Consider the following 27,911-nt stretch of genomic DNA (forward strand, 5'->3'; position numbering starts at 1 on the left):
GCCACTCCCATCAAGATCCTCCATGCACATCTCCTCCAGTCACCCCAGACTACTTGGCCACCCCTAGATCCCTTTCACAATCTTTCTGTATATGAGACCCATCTTGGCCTCCATGAAAGGGCTCAGATTCAATCTGGCCGTGCTTGCCAATACAAGAGTCACAAATGCTCAGATTCTTTGAGTTTGACCAATATGGCAGATTTTTAATAAATCTTGTTTTTCTTTGGCTGAAAGGAGGCTTGAATTGAATTCATTCAGGCAGGACCTGCGTGTTGCTATTTCAGGGTCCCAGCACTCCTAAACCTCAACAGTTACATCACTGCTTTGTCTGTCTGTATCAAGGTCATCCCAACTACCTGAAGGATTGGCCCTAAGACACCCTTCCACCCCCTTTACCACTGAAAACTTTTATTGAAATCTATCAAATTCCTTGAGGGGAATGATACAGGAGAATTTTCTTCCTCAGAATTCCTGTTAGGTCTACTAACCATGAGTATTCCACAGTGCTATGTCCTGGGTCCTCTTCTCTTTTCCATCTATACTAATTCACTTGTTGATCTCCCTTGTATTGAATTATCATCTCTATGTGGATAACTGTCAGTTCTCCTCATCTAGTCCTAACCTCTACCTCTCTGCCGACCTCCAGTCTTGCATTCCAACTGCCTTTTGGCCATCTGAAACTGGATGTTTGAAGGGCAGGCCAGTTTGGACATCTTTCTCTTAAAGCTAGAAATGGCTGGATGTTAGATCAATATTAAATAAAATTGTGTTTGGTAAACTTGGGCCTAAAAACCTGGAATATTAGTATTAATATTTTTTCTTCGACACCGCAGAATTTTAAAATGTATTAGGAACGCCACAGAATATAATTTGTATTTGTGAACTATTTTACACTTTCTGACAATCTAGTTAATTCCCCTTTGAAAATCCCATTCAGTCAACATTTGTCTTCTGTATAAAGCTTTTAAATTTCAATCAGTTCATCACTCCATAGTTTTTCCACTTTTCCACCATTAATATATAGTTTATTCAAAAATATCTGCACTTCTATGTTTTCACTTTTTTTGTGAATGTGGGCCTAGTCTTCCCAACTCAATGTAAGGTCTACGACAGAGGTTGGCCATGACATGTATTTCTTTCTTTCTATGGTGTTTTTCATTTTAATATAGTACTTTGAACACAATGGATATTCAGTCAGAAAGTTTTTGACTTGGTGATGAGGTGATCATGTACAGCTGGGACAGCCAGGGAATTATTCTTAAGTAGTCTTTGATATGGGCAGCTAGGTGGCACAGTGTCAGGCCTGGAGTCAAGAAGACTCCTCTTCCTCAGTTCAAATCTGGCCTCAGATACTATCTGCCTTAGTTTCCTCATCTGTAAAATGAGCTGGAGAAGGAAATGGCAAACTACTTCAGTATCTCTGCCAAGAAAACCCCCCAAAGGGTCAGGAGGAGTCTGACACAAATGCAAAATGACTAAACCATAACTTTCATAATAAACCTCTTTCTTTCAACATACTAAGCCAAGTGTAGCAGCCCTTATCTTAACCGAACCATTCACTTCTTTAAACCTACTCTCAAGCCTTAGACTCCTCATTTCTCCCAGAACCCTAGAGTTCTCTCTTGTTGTTACTTATTGACTGCCCCATCCCCCTCTCTGTGCCGAAGTCTCTGCAGTTTTTGAAAACTGTACATAGATTGGATGTATTTCACATTTAATAATCCAAAAAGTCAATATTTGAAAATCATTTTACTTATTGTAGTGCTGAAGACAGAATCATGAAAAGGTTAAAGACAATGAGAAAAGAGTGGATGCTACATATAAAAATACTTTATTTCAAGTCCAAAGTTACTGCAGCTCAAAACCTTCAGAATTTAAAAATCCCAATGATCAGTTTTCTGCTTTAAGTCTTTTTTGTTCTTGTAAGAAGGCAGGCGAAATTGGTTGAAGCAGGTATGGGCCACTGGTTACCAATTAGTGAAGTGTCATGCTTCAAAATCTTGAAATTCAAATCTACCATCCCTCCTACACTTCCTATGGTAAAATGTAATAACTTCTTTTCAAGATCAAGAGGAAATCTAAGCACAACACCCCAAAAGTATTGTTCCGTAAGGTCAGTTTTCACATAGGCATCATACTGAGTATGTCTCTGCAGAGCATGCGTATCCTGAATTCAGGACTCCCACAGACCAGAATTTCTTCCGCTTCTGGACAAAGCAGCATTAGTGCATCTGAAGCACATACACTATGAAATCCATAATAAAATGCAGCAACCTGTTTATAGACAGATTTGTAGAGAGGGAAGTCAACAAACATATAGGTGTACATACTCTTTCCTATTCTGATTGGTGACGGGAATTTTACCACTATGTGGTTTTAAATTTTAGGATTTGATTATTCAAAATTATTCTTGGAAAACCTGGAAGGTTGAGTAAAAAATAAACACTGCCATTATATGATAAAAGTTCACTTAATCCATGGGCCAATTCGGGAACAATGTTATATAGATCGTCTATTGTAACACTGCAGATGCCTACTGGTATGTTCTAGTCACCAGGAACAATGGGAGGCCTTAAGAGCTTCTTGTAACAGCGGAATAGGAAAGGAATGTCCAAGGTAATGCTGTTATATGCATCTAGTTCCATAAGAATACCAACCACCTGAAATTCAGAAGTTAACACATTTAAGCTGCTAAACCAATGACAGTGTGAATCCTCGTGATATGCAAACATGCCATAGTCTGGGTGAAAAATCTGGAGAATCGGGAGAAGAAACCATTCTTTTGTCAAGCCACCCATATCAAGGCCAGCCTCACCCATAGATGTCATTTTCAGCTTCTTTTTCAAGTCTCCTCTTTTCCATATCAGCTCATGGAGTGAATCACTAACATAGTATGTTCTTTTTACTTTCATATTTAGAAATAGTGTGCGCGCAGGCGCGCACACACACACATTTAATTGTAGCCTTGGGGGAGGGGAGGAGAAAGGGGAGAGAAAGAACAAAGTAAAAAGTACACAGCAGAGAACAAAAGAAAATTTACAAGGAAGCAAAGATGCTCCGAACACAATATGTAGTATTTATTATATAGGCTTTCTTAAATGGAAATTTGTTGTATATTTTGAATCCTCTTTTACGTTCTGCTGTGTACATGGCAATGCTTTTTTTCTTTTCTTATTTTGTATCTAAGTTTATGTATCTTTTTCTTATTGTGTATTTGCTTTAGTATTTGTTTAAAATAAAGAAAAAAAATTTTAAATAGCATATTCATGTGAGGTCTTTGCCTTTAAGAAACTTTGTCCACCGGACTCTGCCTGGCAATGCTTATTATCTGTTGCTCTGAGTCCCTCTGAATAATGATTTTTATTTTTTTACAGCTACAGAAATAACAAATGGATATTGACAGAAGGAAAACCTTTGAGAATTTCCAAAGCACTGACAGGTGTGATAATCTTACATGAGATAAACATAATCCAATGTAGAATTATAGAAATCGGTATACAGAATAAGAGGAAGGTAGACAAGACTGTTTGCCGCATTAAGTAAAGCTAAGACTTTGGCTGCTGATGGAATCCACCAAGAATATTTTGTTATAGGTGGGAATCCTTCAGGCTTTGCAGATCATTGCACAATGTTGCTGTTTCTGTGTACAGTTCTGGTTTGGCTCACTTCACTCTGTATCACTTCATGTAAGTCTTTTCAGGTTTTTCTGAAATCATCCTTGTCATTTCTTACAGCACAATAATATTCCATTAAAATCATGTACTACAGCTTGTTTAGCCATTCCCCCATTGATGGGCATCACTTTGATTTCCAATTCTTAGCCACCACAAAAAGAACTGCTATAAATATTTTTGTATAAATAGGTCCTTTTCCCTTTTTTTTGGAGATCTTTGGGATATAGACCTAGCAGTGGTATTGTTAGATCAAAGGGTGTTCACAGTTTTATATGCTTTGGGCATAGTTCCAAATTGCTCTCCAGGATGGTTGGATCAACTCACAACACCATACTGTCTCAATTTTCCCACATACCTTCCAACATTTATTATTTTCCTTTTCTGTGATATTAACCACTCTGATAGCTGTGAGGTACTACCTCAGAGTTGTTTTAATTTCCATTTCTCTGATCAAGTGATTTAGAGTGTTTTTTCATATGACTATAGACAGCTTTGATTTGTCTGAAAACTTCCTGTTCATATCCTTTAACCATTTATCAATTGGGCAATGACTTGTATTTTTATAAATTTGTCTCAGTTCTCTATATATTTGAGAAATGAGGCCTTTATCAAAGACACTTGCTGCAAAATCACCCCCCCCACACACACACTTTTCTGCCTTCTTTATAATTTTGGTTGCATTGATTTTGTTTGTGCAAAAACTTTTTACTTTTATATAATCAAAACTATCTATTTTACATTTTGCAATGCTCTCTATATCTTCCTTGAACCTAAATTCTTCCCCTATCCATAGATCACACAGATAAACTATTCCATGTCCTCTTAATTTGCTTGTGATATCACCTTTTACGTGTATGTCACGTACCCAGTTTGACCTTATCTTGGTATGTGGTGTGAGATATTGATCTATACCTAGTTTTTCTGCCACACTGTTTTTCAGTTTTCCCATCAGTTTTTGTCAAATAATGAGTTTTTGTTCCAAAAGCTTGGATTTTTGGGATTATCATATACTAGATTACTATGGTAATTTACTATAATATAATTTGTACCTAATCTATTCCACTCATCCACCACTCTATTTCTTAACCAGTACCAAATTATTTTGATAATTGGGATCTGGTATGGCTAGACCACCTTCTTTCACATTTTTTCACTGATTCCCTAGATATCCTTGAACTTTTGTTCTTCCAGATGAATTTTGTTATTTTTTTCTAGCTATGCAAAATAATTTTTTGATCATTTGATTGGTGTGGCACTGAATAAATAAATTTAGGTAGAATTTTCATTTTTATTATACTGGTTCAGCCTACCCATGAGTAATTAATATTTTTCTAAATTTTTGTATATCTTTTCCCATGCTATGGACTCTTTTTTCATGATTCTACTGCATTACTCTCATTTTCCCCCCAATTTTTCTTCTTCTCTAATTTGCTTTTTGAAAATCCTTTTTAAGCTCTTCCAGGAATTCCTTTTGGGCCTGAGACCAAATTAGATTTTTCTTTGAGGCTTCACATGTAGCCATTTTGACACTATTGTCCTCTACTAAGTTTGCTTTGGTCCTCTCTATCACTATAGTAACTTTCTATAGTCAGGATCTTTTAGTTTTGTTTTTTGTTCATTTTTTTCTGCGCGCGCGCGCGTGTGTGTGTGTGTGTGTGTGAGAGAGAGATTTGGTGTTTTTATGTGAGAATTAGGCTCTGGTCCTGCACTGTCCCAAGTTTTTTGTGCTGGGGCTCAGGGTCTCACTGTTGGCTTTCACTGGGCTTCAGGGCTTAGCTGCTTGCTTTCTCTAGAGGGTATACTTCCCTTCTGGCTTATACTGGGAGGTGGGGCCTCCCTGTATGTGGGGTTTAACTGCTGGCCTGCTCCAAGGGTGGGGCCCTCCTGCTGGGTTGCTATAGAAACAAGGTCTCTCTGTTGGTCAGCAGTAATGTCAAGGATGGCTAGTGGCTTGTGCTGGGGGTGGGGTCACTGGGGTGTGGCCTTCCTGCACTACACAGACTGCTCACTTGCCTGGGGGGCTGCTGGCTTGCAGGGCTTTACTGGTGGATTGCCTCAGGCTTGGAGCCTTGCTGCAGTCCTCCTGCTGTGAGGCTGGCTGCTGCTTTTGGACCTCACTCCCCTCCCACCCCAGTGAGATGGATCTTTCCTGTCAGGCTGGTAAGCTGCTTCCCTACTCTCAGATCAATTCTGAGGTGGGTTTCTAGTTGTTTTGAGGGGAATTTAGGAAGGCTTCAGAGGGTTCCTTCTTTACTCTGCCATCTTGGCATCAGAAGCCATGATGGGCTCTTAAAGCTACGTGTGTACATACTTATGGGTATGCCCCTGCACATGTTGGGTGGTGGTGATAATTTACTGCAGTGGGAAGCTATAAGCCTGCTTTACAAACTTGGAGCAACTGTCTGCCTTTAGATCATTAATTCTTCTCCCTCCCTCACCTTTTCTATCTGATCATTTAACAAGTATGGATTTCATTTTTGCCACATCTCTTGCCTCTGTCCTCTTTCCCTACTGCCACTCCTGCACGTCATTACACCTGCCTGGTATGAACAAACTTTAAAAAAATTGCAAATATCTCATTTTTTTACATTGCATTCAAATACCAATTCTGTCACTTGTTACCTACATGACCTTTACCTCTCTGGGCGTCAGTTGATCCATGATCTCTAAGATCTCTTCCAGTTCTAAATCCATCAGCTAAGCTCTTAGTTCAGCTATTTCACTGTTAGAGTTAGGACTAAGCATTTGTCTGCCCCAGGCAATTTTTTTTCATTGTAGAACCACCATCCATAAACCCCCACTAAAAAGTATATCCCTTGGGTTTTTATCTCCTGAAAGCTTTGAGCCTTCACACAAACACATGCACCTCGATGTATTATAAAATAGGTTTAGTAGAGAACAGAAGTATGTATTGCCATCACAAAGAGTTGCTATATTTTTGCACAAATAGGTCCTTCCCCACCTCCCCTGCCTTTTTAAAAATCTCTTTGGCCTTCCTTTCTTTTCAACCCCTCCTTCCCCTCCTCCTTTTCTACCATGTAACTCAGTAATGTGCAATGAGATCGAAAACAGCTGGACTGTCAGGCTGCCTCTCCTTTCCAGATGTTCCTCTTCCCTCCAACCCTCCCCCTTCCTCCCCACCATCCTTCCCTACCTTCCTTCCTCCCTCCCTCCCTTCTTCCCTGCAACCAAGGAATGCTGAGCACAGTTTGGGGGGAAAAAAAAGAAAGTTTATTTAAAAAAAAGAGAGAGAATGAAAAAAAAATCTCTTTGGGATACAGACCTAGTAGTATGCAGTTTTGTAGCCTTTTGGGCATACTTCCAAATTGCTCTTCAGAATAGTTGCATCAGTTCACAACTCCACCAACAGAAGATTAATGTCCCAATTTTCCTACATCCCGTCCAACATTTATCATTTTCTTTTTCTGTCATATCAGCCAATCTGATAGGTGTAAGATGGTAAAGAGAATCATCTCTATTTTCTAAGTAAGGTATGAAGTCTGATATCTTTTGCTGAGATGGTAGGAAGAGAAGTGGTATTAAAGACTTGAGGAGAGAAGGAAAAGTTTAGGATGACAGTGTAAAATGACACAGAAAATCAATTGGGGAGGAGTAAGAGAATTATCTTGTTTCAGTAAGGACCAGTTAAAATGAAAAAAAAAAACCCATAGGCTTGTGAAGTAGATGGTGGAAGTAAACCAGGGTTGGAGTTTGGCAATGCATGATCAGAAGTAGAACAAAAGAAAAATGGATTCAAAAGTAGAGGACAGTAATGTTGAACTGCTCAACTATAGGGTTAAACGGAAGCACGGAAAGTTAAAGGCACTAAGGAGTGAAGGGACCAGAGATCATCAAAAATCAAATAATAGATTTAGGAGGGGTGATGCATAGGGAGAAGGTATGACAGCAGGTTATGATTAGATAAAGGAATTTTAGAATTCTTAAATAATAAAAATGGAGGACTCCTAGGTAATAGGTCTGAACAGCCATATGTAAAGATAAGACACAGGGAAGAAGTAGATTATGGGAACTGAGGAGATTGTTCATTTCTACCAATATTCCCCATCCCAGGCAAGGCAGCAAATTTACCAAAAAACCATGTCTTAAATATCTTTGGTTTTTGCTACAGTTTTCATCCTTTAATAATAGAAAATCATAATACAGTCACTACCCAACATCAACTTCCTCTCAGTGACAGGGGAAGATGTAACAATTCCAATGCAACTCAGTTGCCTCCATGGTACTGCTGCATTTCAACATGGCAAAAGGAATGGTCTCTTTGGGAACAGTACCATTCAATTCCCTTCTGTCAAATTTTAAATTTTCACCTCAATCCCTTTTAAATATATTTGGAAATCCTAAGATATAAACTAAGATATAAATCCTAAGATATTTAGGACCTAAACCAAGTAATACTCCAATAACTAATGGAATTCTCTCCATGTGACATTAAGTCATTGAGTTAGCTACAAGAATTCAGTTTCCAATTTCACTGAATCTCTACATAGTAGGAAAGCCAAGGCACACAGATGGGAAAAGACTAGTTACTAATTGCTTAGTTTACAAGAACAGAATTCAAGTGCCCTGGCTCCTAATCTTGCTTCTCTTATGGTAGGGATGCTGGGGCATAGTGCAAGGGGATCTCAACAGATTATAGGTTAATGACCCAATTGACTAAAAATACCCTGGAATATCTTGCCTCAAAATCCATTGTTCTCCAACACTCTCTTTCACTGCTGCTCTAGACTGTTTGATCTAGAAGAGAACAAAATCTTTAGTTCTAGATCTCTTACAGCCTTGTGACAAATCTTTACTGGTCAGATAAGATTTACTTAGTGCTCACTTTTGATTCACTTTGTGCCACACTCTACAAGAGTTAATTTTCAAGGAACAAGACTGCTCAAGTTTAAACCATTGTTTTTTGCCTCAGCACCTTCCCCTACAAAAAGCCAGGGAACCACACTGTTCTTCAGCAGAACCACTTTATCAGCAAGCTGTGTGGGACAAATAGCAGTCTGCCTATACCTAAAATGGAAAGAGAAAATTGCAAACTTTAGTAGAAGATCTAGCTTCAAGATTTCAGGTTTTTTTTGTTAAAATTTATTCTTAGGATTAATCTGAACTATTCCTATCTTACCTTAAATAAAAAAATTCTATTTTCTTTCCATCCTTGGTGCTGTTTTTCACTGGGAAGATCCATGACCTGGTTGGTTTGAGTCTTTACAACTTCTAAGCAGAGTGGCCTTAGCTCTCTTTTCCAGAGGTATTGATGATAGGCCAAATAAATTCAACAGTAAACTGATTTTACAACAGCTTCATTGTGATGGGTCAATAAAAGGGAACAGACTTGGGAACTGGAAATGAGTAGGTGAAGTCCACATGCCCCACCCCCACTTCAAGTTTTTCTAGGTCCATTCATGAGTAAACTTTTTCTCAATTTCAGGGAACTGAAAGAGCTTTTCTCTTGTGTGTGTTTTCTGATGCTGATTGAGGTAGGCACTACGACTGAAAGATTTCTCACAGTCAGTACATTTATAAGGTTTTTCTCCTATGTGGGTCCTTCGGTGCCTGATAAGGTTAAAGCTTTGACTGAAACTTTCCCCGCAGTCGGGACATTTATATGGTTTCTCTCCTGTATGAATTCTCTGGTGGATCACCAGTGTGGAGCTTTGACTGAAAGTTTTCCAACACTCAGGACATCTATAGGGTTTTTCTCCTGTGTGTGTTCTCTGGTGCCTAATAAGGTGTGAACTAAGGTTGAAACTTTTCCCACATTCACAACACTTATATGTTTTCTCTCCTGGTTGAGGTCTCTGGCGCTCTGAGTTACAACTGTGATTCAAATTTACTCCAAATTCTGTACTCTCATAGGATTTCTCTCCCATGTGTGTTTTCTGGTGCGTAATAAGGTTTGAGCCGCGGCTAAAATTTTTCCCACATTCTGAGCATTTATATGGTTTTTCTCCTGTGTGAATTCTCTGATGCTTTATGAGGGTAGAGTTACATCCAAAGCTTTTCCCACACTCAAGACATTTGTAGGGTTTCTCACCAGTATGTGTGCGCTGATGGCGAATAAGGCTGGAACTCTGACTAAATCTTTTCCCACATTCAAGACATTTATAGGGCTTTTCTCCTGTGTGGGTCCTTTGGTGCTCAATTAGGACATAGCTGTGACTGAAGCATTTCCCACACACAGGACATTCATAAGGTTTCTCTCCTGTATGAGATCTGTGATGCTGAATAAGATGCGAGCTACTACTGAAACTCTTCCCACATTCTGGACACTTATAGGGCTTCTCTCCTGTGTGTGTTCTCTCATGGATAATGAGGTGTGAGGTATTGCTAAAGCTTTTCCCACATTCATTACATTGATAGGGCTTCTCTCCTGTGTGGGTTCTCTGATGCTGAATCAAATGGGAGCTGTTACTAAAGCATTTCTCACACTCCGAACATCTGTAAGGCTTTTCTCCTGTGTGAGTCCTTAGATGAATTCGAAGGTGAGAGCTGTTTTTGAAGTTCTTCTGACATTCAAGACATTTGTGGGATTTTTCTCTTTTGGGTAGTGTCTGATGGACAGTGATGTCAATGTTTTTTCTGGTGCCCCATTCCCAGGAAACAGATTTACTTTGTTCTTTTCCCATAGGTTTCCCCCACAGAGTTTCTGTCTTGCAGTTATTCTCATGAGTATCTTTCCACTCAAGATTCCAGAACCTGACCCCTTTGTTCCTTCCTAATGGAATTTCTTTAGTATCCTCATGTTCAATGTTTGGGAGAACATCTTTCTCAGACCACTCTGATGTTATGTCCTTAGGTTCCTCATCCTTAGGGTATTTCTGGTCAAGAGTTTCCAAACTGTTCTTACTCACTGAAAGAATAAAGAGAAAATATAAAGAGTGTGTCTGTCATGGGAATAAAACCACAATAAACATCAATTAAGCACCTGCTGAATGCAGAGCACTGTGCTAAGTGCCAGTGGGGGCTTTGTGTAGAAAATGGTGCTTGAGCCAATTCTTGAAGGACATGTGAGCTATGGCATAGTAGATAGGGCAGTTTTGGAGTCAGGAAGAGCTGGATTCAATTCCTGCCTTGGATATATGCTAGCTATATGATATGAGCAATGGGAAGTCACTTTTCAGTATTTCAGGGAACTAGGATTAAAAATTACAAGAGTTGCTGACCTGCATGAGTAGGGCATTCCCTACACTGATGAAATCATAGGTCTGGACAAAAAAAGTGCAACAACTCCTGCTGGTTCTGTCAGTGTAAAACCAGATTCATGCACTGTCCCAAAGCACAGAAGAGGGACAATGTGTATTAGCAACAACAGGACTAACTGTGAACCCACAGCCATATCTGCTATGAAAATAATAGTCATGCAAGCTATTTAATAGTTTTAGCAAAATTCAGAATAAGAAATCTCAGAGAGGTTGTTCTGGGGACTGAGACCATCCTCTTTGTCCCTCACCTGTGTAAGAGCTTCTTAAAATCTCTTTCTCCTTGCAGCCCTCAAGATTTGGTACCAACAACTCTTCCCCTTTCTCCATCAGGGAGATCACAACCAGCTGACAGATCTGAAACCCTGTGAAAGGAGACAGGGAACATCTGCAGAAAATTATGCAAGTTTATCCCTGTACCTTCCCTTCCTCAAAACTGTTGTTTAACATTATCAAGCACTTAAAGTATATTGTGTCCTACACTGAAATTATCAGAAACATTTTCTCTGCTCCCAGAAGATCACTCAAGAAAATTCTTAATCCTTCTAAAAATGTTGAAATCCTAATGACTTGATTTTGAAAATTAATTTGAATTACATGGAATGTTCTAGATTTTCATACATGGTACCTGGAATTAGGGACAAAGGGCAGAGGTTTTTGTAGTTGTACTTCCTCTAGAAATAGGAGGATTATAAATAGTTCCTTTGGAAATTGGAGGATTATTAGAGAACAACCAAATCTCAAGAGTTGGAAGGCATTTCAGAATCTATCTGGTACAATCTGTAGCTAAACGGGAATCTCTTCTTAAAAGTTTTCAACAAGTGATCATCTAGTCTCTTGCTTGAAGACCACTAGGGTCAAGGAATTGTCTATTTTCCTAAAGCAAGTTATCCTACTTTTGAATTGCACAAATCATAAGGGCATTTTTCCATATATTAAAACTAAATCTACTTCTCTAGAAAAAAGTTTTATCTCTATTTCAGATGAAAGTTTTCCAAAGAACTGAAAACTATAATGTCCCTACTAAGTTTAAAAAAAACAAAACCACTTCATATTCCATGGTTTCCTGTCCCCTTACCAAAGTACTTACCCTATGCTCTAGCTTATCATTGGCCTTACTAAAACATAGTACCTGGAACTAGACACAGTACTCCAGATATGGTCTATCTCGAGTGAAGCACAGTTGGATTACCTGTCCAGAACTCTGTGTTGTATTTTTAGTTTTTCTGACTGCCATGTAGCACCCTTGCCTTATATTGACTTTGTATTTTGCTAAAACTCTGAGATTTTTCACATGAACTTTTTTGTCTGTTTTTTTTCCTTGCTTTTTACTTATTAAAATGATTTTTTTGAATCTATGCAAGCTTTGACATTTATTTCTATGAAATTAAGTCCACCGTTTTGGCATGTCAAGATGTTTTTGGATCAAAGGAAGTTTTCTCGTTTTCTATGACCTAAATTGTATGTCATTATAATGATCCATCAAAGTTCTACTTCAAAATCTCAACATGGCATGGAAGTGCCCCCAGATTCTCAAAGGCCATGCCAGCACAGCATGACATCTGGCAGGTTTTAGGAGAGAAAAGATTTGAGAGTGGGCCAGAGGACCAATTGTACATTTATCTTCCAGAGCCAGCTTTCATTACTGAAGGGCTAGCCAAAAGGTGATTTTTTTTTTTTTTACACACTGAAAGTCCTTAAAGTTCTAATGTGTGTCACTGGAAGGAATACTCAGACCCATGCAATCCAATATCCTTAAAGTATGCAAAGTCATGCTATTATCATGGAAAAAAAATTTACTATGTGAGTTATATAGTTCTAGTAAAGAAGTATGCAAATAGAACAAATAATAGCAATAGTCTTATAGGGTAGGCAGGCACTGTTGTTATCCCCATTTTACAGATAGGAATAAACATAGGTTGAGAAAGGTTTAGTGACTTGCCCAGGGTCTCACAGTAAGTATCTGAAGCAGGATTCAAACTCAAGTACAGCATTCTATCCACTATACCTCCTAGCTGCCCTAAGCTATCCCTTGATGAGCTGTTAAATGGAAAGCTAAGAAGTGCAACAGTTTATGCATTGATTCATTTATTCAATAAACATTTATTCAGTTCCTTGCCATGCAAGGTGGAAATACAGACAATCCAAACTTCGGCCCAGTCACTTAAGCGTTCTAGATCTTAGCTTCCTCATCAGTAAAATCAGGAGTTTGGTCTAGACCACTCTTTATGGCTCATATAAATTTATAGCCTGTTGTGTTGTGCAGGTCAGTTGAAAATGACCTCAGAGATTATTTAGAACTGGTTCATTTGAGGTCTAAAATTGTATGATTCTAGATCTAGATCTGACAGAGTTCCTACCGTCAAGACCATAGGGTTGTACATTCGGTTTAGCCACGCACTCTATCTGGGCCCACAGCCTCAGCCTACAGAGAAGCCGGGCGACTTGCTAGGGGTCTGTGTCCTAGCTGCAGAGATCTGGGTAGTAACCCCTCGAATGCGGGGCATGTGTGTGCGCGCACACAGATTAGGGCCAAAGTCACCATCACAAGGACCTTCCGCAGCCCGTATCCAGCATTAACGTAGCTGCCCACGGGAACCTGAAGGCTGGTTTCCCGGGCTGCGCTGCTGGGGAGCAGGATGTGGCCCCATTACATCTCCGTGGTAGTCTGGGCCCTGAGACTGAAACAAGCACCACGACCTAAAATCGATTTAAACCGCCGGGTGTAAGACGGTGGCCGGGCGCTGCCTGGCCCCGGTGCCAGCACAATGCCAGTGGGCTGGCTCGTGGCCGTGGGTCGCTACAGCCAGCGCAAAGACAAAAATCCAGTCCCGACTCCACGCCTGCCCTCGGGGCCACCCCAGAAGCTTCAGCGAGCCCGCGGGCTCCCTGGGGGCCGTCTCCCGCTGCCATCCCTTTACCCCGATCCAGGCACTCACTGCTCTGGGGGCAGCGCGTTGGGCTCTGCGTTGCCCCGCCAGGTGCGCGGACATCGCGAGGGGAAGGGGACGGAGAGTATGGATTGAGCCCACCACCCCCGAGCACTCCCAAACCCGGCGTATTGAGTAGGCAGAGGCGAGGACCGGAATCGGAAGTGACGGAGGGCCCCGCCCCCGGCGTTATTTTGACGGAGCCTCTCTAGGAGGCCGGGATGGTTCAAGTCTCTTTGTCACTGTTCTGCACCTGTGCCACCTCGGGCTGCTTCAGGCTCCGTCTCTCTCAGTCCTCTGCGGAGTCTGACCTACGCGGTCATAGCTGATTACCAAGAGCTCATCAGTGCATCAGCGTCCGTGTACCTTTTGCCGAACTAGACCAAACCCCGGGGACATTAGGCGACTTGCCCACCGTCCCAAGACGAATAAGTATCAGTCCCATCAATAAATAGACGGTTATCATGATAGTACTCTCTCTTGATTCTCCCGCCGGCCTGTTCCTTCTCAGGCTCATTTCTTGGATCTTCCTCCAGGTCTTCCTCACTAATCCTCAACTCCTACCTCTCTTTCACTCCCTCCCACCCCCCATATCCAATCCAAACTAAGTCCTATTGATTCTACCTTTGCAACATCATTCCAATACGCCCCTTTCTCTTCTCTGACGCCGCCACCACCTTAGTGCAGGCCTTCATCAGCTCACAGCTGGACTATGGCAGTAGCCTTCTGAATGGTCTCCCCACTGCAAGTCCCTCCCGGCTCCAATCCACCCTCTCTTCAGTCACCAAAGTGAAGTGCTCCCAAGGCTCTGTTCTGGGTCAACTTGTCTTCTCCCTTTATACTGTTTCACGTGGTGATCTCATCAACTCTCATAGATTCAACTGCTGAGGCCCCAATCTGAGCCAATAGCGAATCTTTTGAAGAAGTCTTGATGGGGTGCTTGGGTGCTTGTGCTTGGACCCCAATTCCAAGATCACATTTCTCCTGAGCTTCAAAAAAACACTATCTCTGACAGTTTTCTCCCCAGCCCGAGGACACTGTCTAGCAGTAACTCATGAGTGGGCACCAGTAAGACAAACTATCTTTCCCCATCACAAGAACAAGCTGACCTCTGAAGAAATTCTCTTGCAAAACAGGACTATCTTATAACCACAGAATTATCATGTATTGATTTCCAAAGTTATCATATACAATCCAGAGGTCAAGCTATAGACATCAACTCTCAAAGCTATCTTGCTACAGACATAACAGACCAAAGATCCACCCCCTGAGAAACCCCTTCCCCTGGTTTCCAGTAGTGAATGACTCCAGTGACCAAGGTTGTTAAGTTATCACCTAATTAGCATATCTGCCAGATAATCCGCTACTTTTCCTATATAAGCTTTAGCATCATCATTCCTGTAGGTTGCTGGTTCCTTAAGAACTTTTGCTTGCTGAAAAGCGTAACAATAAATCTTTGGCACCTTGACTTAAAGAATGCTTGAGTCTTTGAGTTCATTGCAGACGACCCTCTCTTATGCTACTTCAGTCCTCAAGGGGTCCCTGTACCTCTCGAACCTCCCTCAAACCTCATCAATCTCATTATTCAAATTCACACTGAATTTTTTTTTTTGGACTAGAACCAATTATCACTTCAAATAGTACAAATGTGAAGACATGCGTCTACTTTAGGAGCCTCATTATTTGCACTGATTGGGACCTTGGAACTCATACCTCATCAGTACCTTCAGTACCTTCTGCCTCTCTGATTGGAGGATGGACCAAAAAAAAACCTCCCCAAACCTCTATCCTGGCCAGCCACCTCTTCATTTCCTACCTGGCTGCTCTCCCATCCAATGGATCGGTTCCCTCCCCCTTGTCAGCTTTTTTCCTGTGGTCTTTCCCCATTAGATTGTATGTTCCCTGAGGGCAGGGACTTTTTCATATTTGTGGGCTTAGCACTTAGCCCAGTGCCTGACACACAGTAGGCCCTTGACAAATGTTTATTAACCAACTGACTTAATGCCTTCCCTCTGTTGATTATCTCCAAATTATCCTTTTTATGTCTTGTTTGTACGTATGTGGGCTCTCCCGCTAGTCTGTGAGTTTTTTGAGAGCAGGGATCATTTTTTGCCTTTCTTTATGTCCCCAGAACTTAGCACAGTGACTGGAACATAGAAGGTGCATGCAGTTCCATATCCTCTTCAAGGAGAGGTATCCAACTAGAGAGAAGAAGCCAACACATAAAGGAGCTGGCACCTTGTTCATATCCGTATGCCCAATTTGCTATACTAGAGATATCAGGGAATTTCCTGTTAGGGGAGACGTGGTACTCTCTGTCTCTGACTTTCTGCCTCTCTCTCATTCTTTCTCTCTGTTGATCTGAGATAGGTTGTTTGTAATGGGAGAGCTCATTCAATCTGTATTGTCTGGAGTGCTCTCATCTGTATAATTTTACTGATTTCTGTTTGCTCTCAGCTTGGATAAATGGGCTTATTTGCTATTTGCTGTGTGTGGTCTTTGTGTAATTGACATTTGGTGGGAAAGGACTCAAGCCTTGTATATATAGCTTCTGACACTCCTTCCCCATAAGGAACAGAGATCAGGAGTATAGCTTGAAACTAAAAATGATTTTTCCTAGACTAATAATATCAGGGTAGGAGGTGGACCTCTGAGAACAGCAAAATGACTAGCCTCGTGGACCCAATCTCCTGTTTCCTGCTTGGGAGTGATCAAAGTCTTTCTTGGAAAAGGGTGGGTGAAGGAGATTCTAGAGATATCCTTGCTTCCCTCGGAGCCGTATCTAGACAGACAAATATGGGTACATATAACCTACATGGACAAAAAACACACATACACTACATTGACTGAGCTTGACCAACCTAGATACCTCTGTAGTATAAAAAGAAGAAAATTGGCAGAATTCATGAGTCAAAATTGAAGAAAGGTGCCAAAGATAGAACCACTAGCTTGAGACAACTTAATAAAAATGTGCACAGTATGAGTAACAAGCAAAATCAATCAATTGATAAGTATTTACTAAGTGCCTACTATGCACCAGGCACTATGCTAAGCTCTGGGGACACAAAAAGGAGGAAAAGAAGGTCCCTGCCACCAAGGAGTTTACAATCTAATGGAGGAGATAATATGCAAGTAAATACATACAACATACAGACAGCATGCAAATACATACAAAGCTATATACGGGATGAATAAAAAATAATCACCAAAGGGAAGGCACTGGAATTAAGAGAGTTTGGGGGAGGCTTCCAGTAAAAGATGGGATTTGAGACTTAAAGGAAATTTGGACCGAAAGGAAGCCAGGGAGGTCTGTTGGTGGAGTAGGAGAGGGAAAGCATTCCTAATAGAAGGATACACATTTGACCGCAGAGTTTTTATTGAGATATGATGATACGAGACTGTCTTAATACAGACTTAGGAAGATTTGGAATGGCAAGGTCCAGGAAAAGGAAACAGGGTGCTCACAACAAGACAGTGTGTGGGACGAGTGAAGACCTCTCATAAAAGGGGACAAATTAAATAAATAGAAATAAGTAGGATAGTGAGTCCCATTTCTCTACTTAGATATTTTCCTTTCTGTAAAACCATTTGTCTACTTAGATGTTTTCCCCTCCACAAGCTTAGCTAGTGACCGTAAGGCCCCCAAGGTTGAGAACAGGACACAGGATGCTCACCCCCTGTGTACTGACCCCAGGATAAGGGACCCTCAGCTCAGCAGAAAAATGAATGAAAAGTCGGAAAGCCAGGTGCAATGTAGACATGCAAGACCAGTTAGGTATGAATGATGGGAGACAAGGTGTAAGGGTACTGGGGATATCTGTCGTAGCCACAGATGTGAAAATGAGGTAACTAACAACTAATTCCTGCCTGTTACCGATAACCGAACTGTTTGTTCAATTGTCATTGTCATTGTCATTAAGATAGATTTACTACCCTGAGGTTGATAGTAGAATGAAATAAGAATGGTGGGAAGTTCATGTTCGTCACCTGCTTGTCAAAAATAACCATACTGTTTGTTCCTTGCCATTGTCCCTGGGATAGATTTATCGCGTCCAGATTGTACCCTCAAAGCTTACGTCTGCAAGCTGAGAGGAAGGAGGTTGGGAGGGGGAATTGCGGTTAGGGACCTATATAAACACCCCAATTTTCTGTGTCCAGTGCGCTCTGAAACTGAGAGGACACCCAGTCCTTTCTGTGTCCGGGTGGCCCTTTCCCGCAGGATCGTAATAAATTTTCCTTTCTACTTTCACCTTGAGATGCCTCTGGTTTTAATTCTTTTATTCGTAAAATCCATCCCACACAACAGTAAAGCAATCCAACTGTTGAGGGGTGATTCTCACAAAAGAAAGGCGGGATGGACCTAGGGCAGTCCACTGGTGTTCTAGGTGGATTTAGACACCCTGTGCAGACCCTGGAAAGCATAGAGTACTCTTTCCCCACAAGCCAGTAAAATTTGGTGAGTTTTCTTAGAGTTTTTATCTGGGTTTAGTAGGACCAGGCATTGGGGGAAGGGAGCAAGGCACCTATACTTGGGCACTACTGGTGTGGAGTCATGCTAGTTGGGGGAGTCTGGGGTAATTGGCAGCTAGTTGATATACTCCCTGATAAGGGGAAAGAGGCCACTGGACATTACTGCTGGTCTTTTTTGGACTTGGTGGTTCAGGGGCTTTTGATCTTTCCCAAAGCCTTCTTCATTTAGCAGGTGAGGGAAGCTACTGTATCACCAACGATAAAGACCCATGACCATATTATGGTGCTGAGAGCGGATGCCTTAGTAAACAAACAAACAATCCAAGGTAGGTAGAAGAGTAGGGAATGGGAAAAAAAGTGAGATTATATATTATGAAGACAGCCTTATGTGAGGAAATCCAGGAACCAGAGCAAGAAGCATGGTAGATGGCATTTGGGTAAAGAGTATAGTATATAGACTGGGGGTCAGCAAACTCAGAGAGCCAAATCCCACCAACCTGTCTGATTTTGTAGGGCCAGCAGGCTAAGAATGTCTTTTACTTTTAAAATAAAATTGTATGTTAAAATGTAAAAACCATTCTTGGCCGAGGGGCATACAAAAACAAGTGATGGGTTGGATTTGGCCGTCAGACTAGTTTGCCAACACCTGCGATATAGACCATTGGAATGGAAAGGAAGTAGAAGAGGAGTAAGGAAATAGATCATTAGGTTGTCATGATACAGTAGTGAGAAGGGACTTCACTTACCTTTACACTTTCTGGAGTTCTTTCTCTGCCAAAAACCTGAGAATTAATAATTTCTTGGCTTACTAAAAATTAATATGATTTATTGATATATAAATTTCATTTCTGGGAGAGGATTCTGGGAAAATGGTAGAGTAGGTCAAGAAAACTTTTGGCTCTCCAAATTTCCTCCACAAGAAAAGACAGAATATCACCTTAGAGCAGCAGAAATAAACACAGGGTAAAGCAGTTGTCCTTTTAAGACAATTTGAGAAGACCCCAGGAAAGAGCAGGGTGGAGGTTTGGCCTGAGTGAAGTGCAAACACCTTCAGGCCAACTCCTCAGTATCCACAAACAGCAAGGCCCGGGGGCAGCTGGGTTGAGAGGCAGCCTCAGCCTTAGAAACTTTCATCTCCAAGACTGTGTGGGGATCTGATGGCTGAGTACAAGAAGTCTGAAGGACCTTCCACTGTCGAGGGCCGCCAAGCACAGCTGTGCTGACTATTTGCATCCTGCGCTGTGACTGCGGGGAAGAAGCAGCTAGCACAGACCTGGTGAGGGCAGTGGCAGTGGGGTGGGGCCCTTGCTGGCTGTGGGCACTTGCAGGAGAATCAAGTCACTGGTTTCAGTGCCAGGACAGAGAGGACAGCTGTAGTTTGCAGCCACTGGAGGGACCACAGGGAGCAGTATGATTTGTGGTACAGTGTGGCTGGGGGTACTAGCCATGGCTTAGGAGTGGGGAGGAGAACCCAAGGTTGGGCCCTAAGACTTACCTGAGAAAATAACAGTAAGCAGTACCTGAGGTTTGGAGTATCGTTCTGATACCTCGGGACTAGAACTTGATCACACTATTAGCTGCTAAAAACAAAATAAAATAAAAATAAATAAACAAAAATAAGTAAGCAAAGGAGAAAGAACTCAATCATAGATAGCTACTATGGGGACCAGAGAAGATCTGGCTTTATATTCAGAGGAAGATAATGGAAAAAGAAGCCACTCCTTTTTCAATGAGAAACAAGTGGTCCCAAGCACAAAGAGTTCTTGGAAGAATTTTACAAAGACTTTAAAAATCAAATAAGAGATACTGAGGAAAAATTAGAAAAAAATAAGGGCAATCCAAGAAAATCAAGAAAATTATGAAAAAAGGTCAACCAACTTGAAATAGACAATCAAAAACTTAAAGAAGAAAATTATTCCTTGAAAACTAGAATTGGGCAAGGGGAAGTTAATAGCATTCTAAGACACTAAGAAATAATAAAACAAAATCAAAAGAATGAAAAAAGTAGAAGAGAAAATGAAATATCTCATCAGAAAACAACTGATCTAGAGAACAGATCAAGGAAAAATAATGAGAGAATAGTTGGACTACCTGAAAACTATGATTAAAAAAAAGAATGGATACAATATTACAAGAATTTATCAAGGAAAATTGCCCTGAAATTCTAGAGCAAGAAGGCAAAGCAGAACTAGAAAAAAATCTACTGATCACCACCTGAAAGAGATCCCAAGAAGAGAACTTACAGGAATATCACAGCCTAGTTTCAAAGCTCCCAGGTTAAGGAGAAAACGTTGCAAGCAACAAGAAAAAAACAATTTAAATATCATGGAGCCACATACAATAAGGATTACACAAGACCTAGCAGCTACTATGTAGAAGGACCGTAGGTCTCGGAATACTATAGTCCATAATTTATCCAGTGAAGTTAGGTATGATCCTGAATGAAAAGAGTGAACATTTAACTAATTGAAAGGTTTTTCAGGTTTTTGTGACAAAACCCCCGAATTAAGGGAAAATTTGACATATAACATCCAGGAGAAGTATAAGGTAAACATTAAAGACCAATTATAAGGGACTCAATAAGGTCAAATTGTTTACTTCTTATATGTGAAAATATTATCAATACTTTCATGACTGTCATCATTATTTGGGTAGGCTTGGACTAAGCTGAGTATGATGCAGTGATTCTAAAACAAATAAAAGTGTGTAGGGAGAGATAAAAAGGAACAATTATCTCATACAAATGAGGCATAAAAGGAAAAACTGATACAGAAGAAACTAATAAGGAGGAGGTCTGGTAGTGCTGGAAACTTACTCTCATCGGGATGGGTCAAAGAGGGAACATATATATATGTGTGTGTGTGTGTGTATCTATATCTATATCTATGTATATATAAATATTGATACACATACATATGCATGTATATATACATTATATAGGCATATATATATAATGTATGTATATATAAAAGTGTTCTAAATTCAGAAAGAAATAAGGCAAGGGGATAGGGTAGGTGAAGAGAATAAGAGAGGGACTCAAAGGAGTGGGTAAGTTAAAGAATAGGAGGGTAAGGTAGTGGGTAGAAATAAAACAGAGGAGTGAGGAGGTATAGGGTAAATAGAGCAAAACAGATAGCGAGGAAAAATAAGTAGGGGGAAAATGCACAAGTAATTGTAACTTAGAATGTGGATGGAATGAATTTATCCATAAAACGGAATGGATAGCAGATTAAAAATTTGAATTCAACAATACGTACATATACATGTATGAGTGTATATATGTATATATTTTTATGTTTATAGATATCTATGTATATATATATATATATCCACATTTAATTTTAACTTTCTTTAGGGTGGAGATTGGGGAAGGAGAGGAAAAAAAAAAGTAAAAAGTACACAGTAGAGAACAAAAAAAAAAACCAACAAGGAAGCAAAGCTGGGTAGCTTTGAAAACAACATGTAGTATTTATTATATAGGTTTTCTTGAAATGGAAATTTATCATTCTATATTGAATTTTATCTTACGTTCTGCTGTGTGCATGGCAAAAATTTTTCTTTTCTCATTTTTAATTTACAAATACACTTAAAAATTTATAAAAAAGAAAAAGCTTATATATATATATATAATTAAAAATAAATAAATTTCATTTCTGAATCTGTCTCTACTCCTTCCCCTGCTTGTATAATTATCCTTTGTATCAAGAAATTAAAAAAAAGAAAGAAAACATTTTAGCAAAATCAACCTATACACTGGCTGCCTCTGACAGCATATGCTATTAATAGTCTCTACCCTTTGTCCCCCATCTCTGCAACAAAGGGAGAGAAATGTATTTTCTCAGCACTTTTCCAGGGTCAAGGTTCTTGGTCATTATAACACATCACCCAATTTTGTTGTTTTTGTTCTTTTCATCTATGTTGTTTTTTTTTTTTACTCATCTCAGTGATATTTTCCAAAGTCAGTTCTCTCTCTGGAGGTGGATAGCATTTTTCATTGTGAGTCCTTTGTAATTGTCTTGGAACATTGCCTTGATGAGAGTAGCTAAGTCTTTCACAATTGATCATTGTTACAGCATTGCTGTTACAGTGTACAATGTTTTCCTGGTTCTGCTCACTTAAATTTGCATGAGTTCATATAAATCTTCCCAGGTTTTTCTGAAATGATCCTGCTCATCGTTTTATAGCACAATAGTTGTTCATTCTTTTTTCAGTTGGGTCTAACTCTGTTTGTGATCCCATTTAGGATTTTCTTGGTAAAGGTATTGGAGTGGTTTGCCATTTCCTTCTCCAGCTCATTTTCCAGATGAGGCAAGTGAGGCAAACAGGGTTAAGTGACTTGTCCAAAGTCACCCAACTAGTAAGTATGTGAGGCCAGATAACTCATGAGGTTGATTCTTCCTGATTCCAGGCCTGGCACTCTATCCACTCTGCCATACAGCTGCCCATTCACAATATTCTATCACAATCATATACAACTTGTTCAGTCATTCCCCAACTGATGGGCATCTCTCTAATTTCTAATTCTTAGCCACCACAAAAAGAGCTGCTATAAATATTTTTGTGAAATTAGTGCTTTTCCATTTTCTTTGATCTCCTTGGGATACAGACCTAGTAGTTGTATTGCATTGGGCATAGTTCCAAATTATTCTCCAGAATAGTTAGACTAGTTCACAATTCTACCAGTACTTCATTAGTGTTTGTCGCCTAGCTCAGATGAATTGCATTCTTAAATGGACTGAAAGAACTGGAAGATGTCATTGCTGAGCCACTCTAAGTGATATTTGAAAGATCAAACACAACAGGAGATGTATTGACAGGATTAGAGATGAGTAAAATGTCCTGGTTTAGAAAAAAGAAAAATAAACTATAGGCCAGTGAACTTGCCCTAAATTCCTGGCATGATAAGTGAACGTCTAGAAAAAGAAACTGTAATCACAAAGGTAAATAGATTATGTAAAACTAAATTCAGTTCCTTCTTTGATAGATGTGCTAGATGGGTATATCAGGAGAATGCTATAGACCTAGTTTACCTAGATTTTCTTTTTATTTATTTGTTTTTAAGACTGTGTCTCCCTATTTCACCCAAGCTGGAAGTGCAGGGGCTACTCACAAGCCCATTTGCCCTCTATTTGGTACATGAACCTGTGCTGTTTCTGACCTTGGCCAGATGGCCCCTCCTTAGGGCACACCAAATTAATGTTGTGCTTATGGCTCAGCCTACTGCAGCTCACAATGCCTGGGCATCAGCCAGCAACATTTCCCTGCCAGCAGGAATTAAAGGTATGGCCCCCATTTGGTTCACTTAAGATTTTAGCAAAAGGTTTAATAAAATTTCTCACTGTTCTTGTGGTAAAAAGGATGAGATAGGGACTGGATGATAGACCAGCGTGGTAGATTTGGAAATGACTGAATGGCTGGACCCCAACAAATCAGTCACCAATGGTTCCATATGATTTTTGAAAGGAAGTCTCCAGAGGACGTACCAGCGGGATCTGTGCGTGGTCCCTATGCTGTTTAACATCTTTGTTCATAACTTGGATAAAGACATAGATGGAACACTTATCAAATTTGTAGATGACAGAGCTGAGGAGAGCTCAGATAGTGGATGATACAATTTAAAAATACTCTGACAGGTTAAAGCATTGGGTCAAATGTAATAGGATGGACTTTAATAGAATCAACGTAAAGTCTTTCTTATACTTGGGTTAAAAAATATCTGCTTCGCAAGAACAAAATGGGGGAGATGTGGCTTGATAGCAATAATTTTGAAGAGATCTGGAGGGGTCTGCCAACAACGTGATATTTTAACTCAGAAAGCTAATATGACTTTAGGCTACGTTAATGTTCTCTTTTCTGTCCAGTTTCTTTGGTTATTTCATCTGGTTCCATGAGTTCAGTTAGCATCTCTCAGTACATTCTTCCCTGGTCCAGTCTGGCATGTCCCAATTAGCATTTTCAACACTAAATCAATTCTCCTCCTTTATTTCCCTCCAATCTGTCCCTTTTGTCCTAACTTTCTTACAGCCTTTGAGGGAAGGGAAGGAGAATAAGCATTTATTAAGCCAGGAACTGTAATAACCACTTCATGAATATTATCTCCTCCTAGCCTCATAACAGCTCTGGCAAGTAGGTGAAATTATTATTACCCACTCCCATTTACAGGTTGAAGAAACTGAGGCAGATAGAATTTAAATGCCTTACTCCTGGATTATACAGCTGATAAATGTCTGAGGCTGAATTTGAACTCAGGGCTTTCAGACTCCAAGCCCAGCGTCCTATTCACTGCACCCCTTAGCTGCCTCAAAAATTCAGAGAGAGGAAACAACCCCACAGGGATTCAAGTCCTCTATCTTCTGATTCGAAGTCAGATACCTTATTCATTAGGTAGCTCTTTTTTCTTCCTTGTTCCTACCTCCACCCCCTCTCTGAATCCTAATTCTACAACATATTTCATACTCATATACTTTTCTCTACTCATGGCAAATATCTTAACCCAGTCTCCCTTTTTACCTCTCTCCTAATATCTATTGTAATGGCTTCCTAATGGGTCTCTCTGACTCATCCCCCCACCCCCAATCCATCCTCCTAGTCTTTGGCATAGTTGCCAACTTTCATTGAGAAACCAACAAGTTGTGCCCTCTGGGGCCGAGCAGGACACATCTAATTGCTGCTCTACATGACAGCTTTTCAAATGTTTGAAAGTGATCGTGCCCTGCCTAAGTCATCTCATCTCAGGGCTAAGGAAGCTGGTTCCTTCAAATGATCCTTAAATGGCATAAGCTTAAGGACAGCAATTAAGCCAGTTCATCTGGAATGTAGAATGCATGAGAGGGGAGGGGGGAGAGAGAGAGAGAGAGAGAGAGAGAGAGAGAGAGAGAGAGAGAGAGAGAGAGAGAGAGAGAGAGAGAGAGAGAGAGAGAGAGAGAGAGAGAGAGAGAGAGAGAGAAGTATTTATTATATACTTACTATGTTCCAAGCCCTGTACTAATTACTGGGAATAAAAATATAAGCAAAAAAGAAATATAAATCCTGTCTCCAAGGGACTTACATGGAGAAAAGAGGATGGAAGGAAGGAAGAAGTAGGGACAGAGGGAGGCAGGAAGGAGGGAAAGAGGAAAGAAGAGAGGGAAGAAATGAAAGAAAAAACTGACATTTATTATGTGTCAGGCAGGGCAAGCTAGGTGGCTCAGTGGATGGGAGGGAGTGTGCTGGTAAATATTTAACAGGTGTCTCAGGAAATATATATGCATGATATACTTTTATGTTTAATCTGCATTATTAATGTCTTCTCCATCACTCTCTTAAGTCTAGCTGATCAACAAAACAATCAAGCCCTGATTTGTAGCATTTGAAGATTTTTGAAGTGCACATTCTCACACTGAAAATTTAATAATCTTTTCTCTTAGTCAGATCAGGTGACTCCAGCCCAGCCCTAAGTGTAATAGGCTGCTTCTGGTGCCAGTGGGTTTAAAGCCCTTCATAAAGTGACTCCAGCCTACATCTTTTCAGGCATGCTCCCTATCACTCTTCTTGACTGACCAGTCATTTTGTTCTTCCTTATGCAAGACATTCCATGACTAAGTAACTTGGCTTGTGGGAAGGGAACGACAGTAATGTCCTTCTATTCTCTGTTCTTGCTCTTGACCAGGTATTTTAAGAAACAGAAAATAGGTAACTTATCTTTCTTTGAAAAAAAGGTAACATTTATTAAAGTTAATAGTGAAAGAAGAGATTTTTTATCTAATAAAAGTTGGGTTTTTTGTTTTTTAAGATGTGAGCTTCAATTGTAATATAAGAGATTTAGGTTGGGTATAATGCAAGGAGATCAGGCCAAGTTGTTAAAAGATAACAGGAATTCCCCAATGGTGGGGAATCAACCTTAGAGTAGGAATTCTTAACTTTTGCTGTGTCTTGGCCCTCTTTAGCAATCTGATGAAGCCATTCATCCCTTCTCAGAATAATGGTTTTAAATGCATAAAATTAAATACAGAGCATTACAAAGGAAGCCAAAGACTAATAAAAATAAAGATGTAGTTTTTTTCTATCCAAGTTCCTGAACCCTGTGAAATCTATCATGTGTAGTCCATGTACCCCAGGTTAAGAAATCCTATCTTAGAGGGTCCCTTGTATTTTAAAGAGTTCATAAATAAAGAGGAGGAGTGAGGGGAAGGAAGGGAACAAGAATCTATTAAGTGCATACTGAGCTCCAGGCACTGTGCTAAGCACTTAATAAATATTATCTCCTGGGAGGTAGGGGCTATTATTACCCCCATTTTATAGGTAAGGAAACTGAGGCAAACCGAGGTTACGTGGCTTCCCCGGGGTTATACAGTGAGAAGTGTCTGAAGCTGGATTTGAATTCAGGTATTCCTGACGCCAGGCCCAGGGCTCTGTCTATTGTGCCACCTAGGGAAGTGGGGAAGGGAGAAAGAGGAAGAGGGGTTGTCTTCTGACTACTCCTATTTTTCTCTTCTTTCTCCATTTTTTTAGCATCCTGTCTCTTTTGCTCCTGTACTTCTCCCAGAGTGTTAGAGATGGGGATGCAAGGGGATGGCCCTGGATTGAACATAAGAGACTGCACTAGAGAGACTGTTCTGATTTGGGTGAGGCTGTTTGCCACCTTTCAAGTTTATCTTGTTTTCTCAGCCAGAGGAAAGCTTTTGAACTACATGCCAAGCTCCACCTTCACCCTAGGCAAGGATGGCAAAGTAGCCAGAGTTTGCAGCCAACCTACCCCTACCTTACTCATCTACCTAAGAGGCTTATTGCTTCCCCATGGTCCTCCTCAGTGCCTGCACATTACTGAACTCCAGATGTCTAGTATTCTTCAATCTGCCTGTGCCTGTGCTCTCTCTAAAATTACCTCTTCTTCCTTCTTAAAGTCAAGAAAATGCCCCTTTCCTGAAGACTGCCAATTGATTTTGTTAATTAAGTCAATCAATAAACATTTAGTAAGCTCATAGTGGGGCAGGAAGGTGGCACAGTGGATAGAGTGCAGGACCTGGAGTCAGAAAGACTCATTTTACTGAGTTCAGATCCGGCCTCAGACTCTTACTAGCTGAGTGACCCTAGGTGAATCACTTAACCTTGTTTGCCTCAGTTTCCTCATCTGTAAAATGAGCTGGAGAAGGAAATGGCAAACCATTCCAACATCTCTGCCAAGAAAACCCCAAATGGGGTCATGAAGAGTCAGACATGATGGAAACAACTGAACAACAGCAGCGAGCTCTTACTCTATGCCAGGCACTGCGCTAAGAGCTGCAGGAACTCTGTTAAGCACTTAGGTGTGAATAGGTTTATCCCTGATGAAATATTTAGATTTAAAAAGAACAGTGGCTCAACCCAAAGTGAATCTTTAATTGGTGAAATGCAGGGAGGTATATTTTTGAGTAAAGGTCCTAATATTTCAGATTTCACCAGCTTCTAGGATGCGTGCAACTAGGAAAAGATTTTTCTTACCTCGCGATGTTCCTTGTGTTCTGTAAGCTATTTCTCCTCTTCCACCTAACTTAACTAGCCTGCCAAGGGGGCAAAATATATGTCCTCAGTTTTGCAGTTCCATTTCATCCACTATTCATCTGTCCGTCTCGTCTTTACAATGAGTTCTGCACCCCATAGGATTT

At 40.4% G+C, this 27,911-nt stretch overlaps 1 protein-coding gene and 1 pseudogene across 1 annotated transcript; both read right to left on the reverse strand.

The window, feature by feature from the left end:
• Window positions 1-1,874: 1,874 nt before the first annotated feature.
• On the reverse strand, window positions 1,875-6,368 carry LOC118834357 (annotated as a pseudogene).
• A 2,453-nt stretch (window positions 6,369-8,821) lies between these two features.
• On the reverse strand, window positions 8,822-14,217 carry ZNF572 (zinc finger protein 572). Its single transcript, XM_036741829.1, has 4 exons — window positions 14,185-14,217; window positions 13,828-14,026; window positions 11,140-11,253; window positions 8,822-10,539 (listed from the first exon to the last, which is right to left on the reverse strand). Exons 1-4 carry the CDS (start codon window positions 14,215-14,217, stop codon window positions 9,080-9,082), a joined length of 1,806 nt encoding a protein of 601 aa, XP_036597724.1. The 3' UTR covers window positions 8,822-9,079.
• Between the last annotated feature and the right edge of the window lie 13,694 nt (window positions 14,218-27,911).

The sequence above is a fragment of the Trichosurus vulpecula genome, chromosome 1 (genome assembly GCF_011100635.1).
Source record: "Trichosurus vulpecula isolate mTriVul1 chromosome 1, mTriVul1.pri, whole genome shotgun sequence".
In the NCBI taxonomy this organism is placed as follows: domain Eukaryota; kingdom Metazoa; phylum Chordata; class Mammalia; order Diprotodontia; family Phalangeridae; genus Trichosurus; species Trichosurus vulpecula.